Source organism: Triticum urartu, chromosome 3A, assembly GCF_056163025.1.
Source record: "Triticum urartu cultivar PI428250 chromosome 3A, HENAU_Tu73, whole genome shotgun sequence".
NCBI lineage: Eukaryota > Viridiplantae > Streptophyta > Magnoliopsida > Poales > Poaceae > Triticum > Triticum urartu.
This window is the reverse complement of record NC_141875.1, coordinates 41,939,137-41,947,621: the sequence shown is the minus strand read 5'-3', so window position 1 is coordinate 41,947,621 and position 8,485 is coordinate 41,939,137. Positions and strand designations below refer to the sequence as shown.

The 8,485-nt window shown below is 44.0% G+C and overlaps 1 protein-coding gene across 1 annotated transcript; it reads left to right on the top strand.

Moving 5' to 3' along the window:
- Window positions 1-2,469: 2,469 nt before the first annotated feature.
- On the top strand, window positions 2,470-2,997 carry LOC147978340 (uncharacterized). The gene has a single exon (XM_087514713.1). The coding sequence runs from the start codon at window positions 2,470-2,472 to the stop codon at window positions 2,995-2,997; it is 528 nt and encodes a 175-aa protein (XP_087370839.1).
- The last annotated feature ends 5,488 nt before the right edge of the window (window positions 2,998-8,485 follow it).

The following is an 8,485-nucleotide window of genomic DNA, read 5'->3' as shown; positions in this document are numbered from 1 at the left end:
TGCCCAAAAAACTTTCTCCTGAGGAAGTGGGATACTTCAGACCTATCTCTCTCACTAGTATGGGGCTTAAATTTTTGTCCAAAATGGCTGCAAATAGACTTCAAGCAATGATCATGCAGTGCATCCATAAGAACAAATATGGTTTCATCAAAACCAGAACAATACAGGACTGCCTGGGTTGGACTTTCGAGTACTTGCATCAATGCCACCAGTCCAAGAGGCCAATAGTAATCCTTAAATTGGATTTTGAAAAGGCATTTGACTCCATTGAGCATGAAGCTATCTTTCAAATTCTCAGGTATAAGGGCTTTAATGATAAGTGGATTCTTTGGATGAAACAGCTCCTTACCACTGGTACTTCTTCTGTTCTGCTCAACGGAGTCCCTGGGAAGAAGTTTGTTTGTAAGAAAGGAGTTAGACAGGGTGACGCTGTATCTCCCCTGCTATTTGTCATAGCTGCTGACCTGCTACAAGCAGTGATTAATGATATGTACAGGAGGGGAATTCTGCATTTACCTATTCCCTGCCATGATACAGACTACCCTGTGATCCAGTATGCTGATGATACTTTGATCATCCTCCCTGCAGACAGGGTCCAACTACTGGCTCTGAAGGATATGCTACAGGTGTTCTCTCAGTCCACTGGTCTGGATGTCAACTATCAAAAGTCTTCCATTATTCCAATCAATGTTGACTCTGCTGTAATGAAGGATTTAGCAACTGCTTTTGACTGCAAAATTGGTACAATGCCATTTACTTATCTGGGATTACCTGTGGGGACCACCAGACCCAAAATGGTAGACTTCATTCCACTGGTTGACTGTATGGAGAGAAGAATGACTGCCAGTTCTTCTTTCCTTAACCAAGGAGAAAGGCTACAGTTCCTAAACTCGGCTCTATCCTCTTTACCAATTTTCTTTATGGGTAGTCTTGCCCTCCCAGCTGGTATTCTGAAGCAGTTGGAAAGAATTCAAAGGCAGTGCTTGTGGAGAAAGCATAGAGATGAGCCAGCTCCATCTCTGGCGGCTTGGGAACTCATATGTAGGCCAAAAAGCAAAGGAGGTCTTGGTATTCTTAATCTGGGGGTTCAGAATGTGGCTCTCCTTCTCAAGCATGCCAGCAATTTCCTGAACAAACGACAAATTCCTTGGGTATCTCTAGTTTGGGACTCATATTATTTTGAGAGAATGCCCCAGGGAACAAATGACTGTGGCTCCTTCTGGTGGAGAGATATTTGCAAAGTCATGCAGCATTTTAGGGACTGCTCCTGGGTACAGATCAATGAAGGGGACACTGCTCTCTTTTGGTCTGATAATTGGAACCTTGGCTCTGAGACATCTAGTGTGCAGGCACGATTCCCATGGCTTTTCTCTTTTGCCAAGGACCCCTGGGTCTCAATTAAAGAAATTTTCAACACCCAGGATCTGCACCAATTTTTTCACCTTCCCTTATCGGCTCAAGCCTTTGATGAGTTAAATCTGATAAAGGTTTTAATGAACTCACACAGAAGGGACCCCAGCTTGAAGGATTGTTGGTTCTGGCAGGGCTCCTCCAAGTTTTACAAACCCAAGATGTTTTACTTACACTCCTTTCAGTTTGAGTCCTTCAATCCTTTGCTCTGTTGGATATGGAAATCCTCCTATACTCTCAAGATCAAGGTCTTTGCTTGGTTGCTTATTATGGACAGGTTAAACACCAAGGATATAGTTGAAAGGAGGCACTGGCACATGGAGGATGGAGTCCACTGTAGGCTATGCCCTTTGCAGGCTAGGGAAACAAGAGATCACTTATTCTTCAATTGCAATTTCAGTGTAAGGGTCTGGAATTATCTGCAGATTGATTGGTCTGCTGGCACATCCATGATTGAGCTGGTTACTCAGGAAAGGAGAGGTTTTGCTAGGCCTTTCTTTTCTGAAGTGGTATTCATTGCTTGCTGGCATATTTGGCTCATCAGAAATGCCAAAGTGTTCAGAAATGAGAGGGCCAGTTTCAATAAATGGAGGTTTGCTTTTCGGCAGGATATTAGCCTCATGCAGCACAGGATCAGAGCTGCTTACAAGGATGACCTGCTCAAATGGATCTCTTACCTCCCACCCTAAGCTAGTTTGGTAGGGCTTTCTCTTTTCTTTTTTTGTTCCTTGTAACCTGGTTACTCCTTGTAATCACCTTGTTGTATCTGTTATTTTCTCAATAAAGTTTTGATCTGCTGTGGGGGTTTTGCCCCACAGTTCACAGTCAAAAAAAACATGCATACAGTTGCATTTAGGGCTTATGAAAATCTGGAAGATGTTGTCGCTCGACCATGTACTTCCAAATCCATGCTTACCGAGTACTTTGAGATGAACCAGAAGTATCCAGAGGCACATAAATGGCTGTACAGAGAGATCTCAGAACATTATAGGTGGATTACCGGTAATAAGAAGTGGCAACCGAGAAAAAACAATAGACCACAGATTGGAAGACTGGTGTATGCACACCCTGCTTAGAATAGGCAATGGAATGCAAGAAACAATTGGCGACGACTATGTGCGTCTCCCTGAAGACATTGTGATTGCTTATACTGAGGACGAAGAACCTGTTAACAAGATCATCGAAGATGTCTTCCCATCCCTGCACACCAATTCTATGTCGAGAGAGTATATACGCACACGTGCAATCCTCTCGACCAAAAACGAGCATGTGGATGACCTGAATGACAAGATGATCTCCAGGTTTTCGGGCGAAGAAAAGGTGTACCACAGCTTTGACTCTATCGAGGATGACTTCCAGAATAATTACACGATTGATTCGTTGAACTCGCTCACACCAAATGGGTTGCCCCCGCATGTGTTGAGAGTAAAAATTAACTGCCCGGTCATTTTACTACGGAACCTCGACCCTCATAATGGGCTATGTAATGGAACACAAGTTAGGATCAGAGCTTTCCAGGATAATGCAATCCATGCGGAGATTGTTGGTGCTCAGCATGCTGGAAAGAGGGTGTTCATATATACTTAGGATCCCTATGTCACCGTCGGAGGACACCTCACTTCGCTTCAAGCTTAAGGGAAAACAGTTCCCCATCCATCCGAGTTTTGCGATGACCATTAACAAGGCACATGGTCAAACCATCCCAAACGCTAGTATTTACCTTCTAGAGCCTGTATTCTCACATGACCAGCTATATGTTGCATTGTCAAGAGGTGTGTCAAGAGAGACAACGCGGATTTTAGCCAAGCCTAACAGGGAGGTTGATAAATCTGGGTAAAGCACCAAAAACATTGTGTACATAGATGTTTTAGAGGGGTGAGGTTCATGCGATCATTCGTGTTTTCTTTGCACCTTTTGCTTTTCTATAACTAATTCTGGACCTAGCACTTATCGTTTTTTTTACTTCCAGGTTTTTATCAGATCGCACAATATAATAATCATGAAAGAAGAAGGATGTCGATGTGACCTTTGACTCTGCATATCTGTGTCGTTTATTTGTGTGATTTATTTATTTGTAAATAAAAAGCACAACAGCACACCTGAAATATTGTAACTTTATGATGGCTGGATTTACTAGCACTTATCTTTTTTTACTTCCAGGTTTTTATCAGATCGCACTATATAATAATCACGAAAGAAGAAGGATGTCGATGTGACCTTCGACTCTGCATATTTGTATTGTTTATTTGTGTGATTTATTTATTTGTAAATAAAAAGCACAACAACACACCTGAAATATTGTAACTTTATGATGGCTGGATTTACTAGCGTCTATCTTCTCAATGCAAATTTTCCTTTTACTCATGACCAGGAATAATGAGAAAACGAAATTACAAAACTCACCTTGATGGTTACACATCAATGCCAAGAGTTTTCAGCTGTAGTACAACATTTGCGATGTTACATCCTTCAATCTCAGGAATATTAGATTCCGCCGGGTTAGCAAAGTCATAACTAAAAGCACTTCGCTCCCCTCCTATCTAGCATGACCACTGATGGTACAATAAACTGGCAAGAGAAAGGACACAAGAATTATATTTCTTTACAGAAAGGTTTAAGCTTTCTCTGTACAAAATAGTAAAGGAAAGAAGACACAAAATTGAAGAAACGTTCCAATGAGCTTAACTCGATATTTCTGTATAAAATGTATTACGAAAATAACTCAATTAATTTAATGTGCTTCAGTATAAATAAAACCAAAAATAATGTGGGGCCTAAGCTAAATCAAAGGAAAGCATGGGGCCAGAGATAAATCAAAGGAAAGTGTGGGGCGTGACATAGCGATCACGATTCCCTTTCCCCCTCACTCTATGGAAGTCCTTCCCATGACTTCCGCCTTGTATATTGCCTAGACCTAACGACCTCTCGATCAGGAGCCCAAACAAGCAAAGGGTTTTGTATGGTAGGGTTTCCCTTCAACCTCCCCTGAATCCTGCTTTGCGAGCTCGCTGCCGCATCCTCACACTCCACCACCATGAAGGCCTCCACCTTGCCGCACACATCTGTCGGTGGTGACCTACCATCGTCCTCCATGTCTGTGTCACAATCCCCGGTGGCCTGTACGGATCAATCTACAATAATCATGGTAATGGTATCTCTCTGCAATTTCATCCTATTCATGATTTCGCATCTGCAAAACAACATAGTCACCAGAGGGGATCCAACTAAGTAAAACAACATGATCTGTGTGACCCTACAAAATTACCAACATGCTTTGTGTGACTTAGTAAATTCTTATTATTAAAACATCCAGATGATTAGTCACGCAAGTGAATCTCAAAAGGTTTACTAGATAATTGAACAAAGAAATAGATCATTATAATTTAGGTGGAAACAATATTCTGGTAGCACTATGTTAAGTAAACGTGTACAGATATCTGCATCCAGTTGTGATGTACAAAACATAGGGTCTAATGGTAAGAGCAGATAAGAAACTGTGGTTTCCACACACAAATAGGAGTGTTTATTTACGACATGAGCTCTGCCATCAATTCATTTACCGATTCAGCCCAAGCAACCATTGAACATGAAACAATGGCAAAATTATGTCAGATGGATATCTATTCCAGAATAGAATTTAACTTGCCTGGCCGTGAGGTGCCACTCATATCGGGACTCAACTAACCCTCTGAATATGACACAACTTCAATTCGGTAAACAACGCCATTGTGTAATCAAAACATCCGCAAATCCATAGAATTTGTAGGTGCGTGATATATATATGTATTTAACAGAATCTCATACCACTAGCTGTAGGAAATATGCCCTAGAGGCAATAATAAAGTTATTATTTATTTCCTTATATCATGATAAAAGTTTCTTATTCATGCTAGAATTGTATTAACCGGAAACATAATACATGTGTGAATACATAGACAAACAGAGTGTCACTAGTATGCTTCTACTTGACTAGCTCGTTAATCAAAGATGGTTATGTTTCCTAACCATGGACAAAGAGTTGTTATTTGATTAACGGGATCACATCATTAGTTGAATGATCTGATTGACATGACCCATTCCATTAGCTTAGCACCCGATCGTTTAGTATGTTGCTATTGCTTTCTTCATGACTTAAACATGTTCCTATGACTATGAGATTATGCAACTCCCGTTTGCCGGAGGAACACTTTGTGTGCTACCAAATGTCACAACGTAACTGGGTGATTATAAAGGTGCTCTACAGGTGTCTCCAAAGGTACATGTTGGATTGGCGTATTTCGAGATTGGGATTTGTCACTCCGATCGTCGGAGAGGTATCTCTGGGCCCTCTCGATAATGCACATCACTTAAGCCTTGCAAGCATTGCAACTAATGAGTTAGTTGTGGGATGATGTATTACGGAATGAGTAAAGAGACTTGCCGGTAACGAGATTGAACTAGGTATTGGATACCGATGATTGAATCTCGGGCAAGTAACATACCGATGACAAAGGGAACAACGTATGTTGTTATGCGGTCTGACTGATAAAAGATCTTCGTAGAATATGTAGGAACCAATATGGGCATCCAGGTCCCGCTATTGGTTATTGACCGGAGACTTGTCTCGGTCATGTCTACATTGTTCTCGAACCCATAGGGTCGGCACGCTTAAGGTTTCGATGACAGTTATATTATGAGTTTATGCGTTTTGATGTACCGAAGGTTGTTCGGAGTCCCGGATGTGATCACGGATATGACGAGGAGTCTCGAAATGGTCGAGACATAAAGATTGATATATTGGAAGCCTATGTTTGTGTTGGGGAACGCAGTAATTTCAAAAAATTTCCTACGCACACGCAAGATCATGGTGATGCATCACAACGAGAGGAGAGAGTGTTGTCTACGTACCCACGCAGACCGACTTCGGAAGCGTTGACACAACGTAGAGGACGTCTTCCCGATCCGACCGATCCAAGCACCGTTACTCCGGCACCTCCGAGTTCTTAGCACACGTACAGCTCGATGACGTTCCCCGGGCTCCGATCCAGCAAAGCTTCGGGGAAGAGTTCCGTCAGCACAATGGCGTGGTGACGATGATGATGTTCTACCGACGCAGGGCTTCGCCTAAGCACTACAACGATATGACCGAGGTGGAATATGGTGGCAGGGGGCACCGCACACGGCTAAGGAACGATCACGTGGATCAACTTGTGTGTCTAGAGGTGCCCCCCTGCCCCCGTATATAAAGGATCCAAGGGGGGGTGCGGCCGGCCCTATGGTGGCGCGCAGGAGGAGTCCTACTCCTACCGGGAGTAGGACTCCCCCCCAATCCTTGTCCAACTAGGAGAGGTGGAGGGAGAATAGGAAAGGGGGGGCGCCACCCCTCCCTCCTTGTCCAATTCTGACTAGGGGGAGAGGGGGCGCGCGGCCTGCCCTGGCAGCCCCTTCCTCCTCTCCACATTAGGCCCATGAGGCCCATTAACCCCCCGGGGGTTTCCGGTAACCCCCCGGTGCTCCGGTTTTATCCGATACTCTTCCGGAACCCTTCCGGTGTCCGAATATAGTCATCCAATATATCAATATTTATGTCTCGACCATTTCGAGACTCCTCGTCATGTCCGTGATCACATCCGGGACACCGAACTAACTTCGGTACATCAAAATCCATAAACTCATAATAACTGTCATCGTAACGTTAAGCGTGCGGACCCTACGGTTCGAGAACAATGCAGATATGACTGAGACACATCTCCGGTCAATAACCAATAGCGGGACCTGGATGCCCATATTGGCTCCTACATATTCTACGAAGATCTTTATCGGTCAGACCGCATAACAACATACGTTGTTCCCTTTGTCATCGGTATGTTACTTGCCCGAGATTCGATCGTCGGTATCCAATACCTAGTTCAATCTCGTTACCGGCAAGTCTCTTTACTCGTTCTGTAATACATCATCCCGCAACTAACTCATTAGTTGCAATGCTTGCAAGGCTTATGTGATGTGCATTACCGAGAGGGCCCAGAGATACTTCTCCGACAATCGGAGTGACAAATCCTAATCTCGAAATACGCCAACCCAACATCTACCTTAGGAGACACCTGTAGAGCTCCTTTATAATCACCCAGTTACGTTGTGACGTTTGGTAGCACACAAAGTGTTCCTCCGGCAAACGGGAGTTGCATAATCTCATAGTCATAGGAACATGTATAAGTCATGAAGAAAGCAATAGCAACATACTAAACGATCGGGTGCTAAGCTAATGGAATGGGTCATGTCAATCAGATCATTCAACCAATGATGTGACCTCGTTAATCAAATAACAACACTTTGTTCATGGTTAGGAAACATAACCATCTTTGATTAACGAGCTAGTCAAGTAGAGGCATACTAGTGACACTAAGTTTGTCTATGTATTCACACATGTATTATGTTTCTGGTTAATACAATTCTAGCATGAATAATAAACATTTATCATGATATAAGGAAATAAATAATAACTTTATTATTGCCTCTAGGGCATATTTCCTTCAGTTTGGATATCGGAAGTGTTCTGGGTGAAATCGGTATTTTACCGGAGTACCGGGAGGTTACCGGAACCCCCCGGGAGGTATATGGGCCTTAGTGGGCCTTAGTGGAAGAGAGGAGAGGTAGCCAGAAGTGGGCCGCGCGCCCCTCCCCCCCTTGGTCCGAATAGGACAAGGAGAGGGGGCCGGCCCCCCTTCCTCCTCTCTCTCCTCTTTTCCCCCCTCCGCGAATCCTATTCCAACTAGGAAAGGGGGGAGTCCTACTCCTAGAGGGAGTAGGACTCCTCCTGGCGCGCCTCTCCTGGCCGGCCGCACCCCCCCTTTGAGACTTTATATACGGAGGCAGGGGCACCCCCTAGGGACACAAGTTGATCCACGTGATCATATTCTTGGCCGTGTGCGGTGCCCCCTTCCACCATAGTCCTCGATAATATTGTAGCAGTGCTTAGGCGAAGCCCTGCGACATTAGTACATCAAGATCGTCACCACGCCGTCGTGCTGACGGAACTCTTCCCCGACACTTTGCTGGATCGGAGTCCGGGGATCGTCATCGAGCTGAACGTGTGCTA

Bases quoted from the DNA above. Each gene is read 5' to 3' on its own strand.
- LOC147978340 (XM_087514713.1), top strand. From the start codon at position 2,470: ATGCACACCCTGCTTAGAATAGGCAATGGAATGCAAGAAACAATTGGC.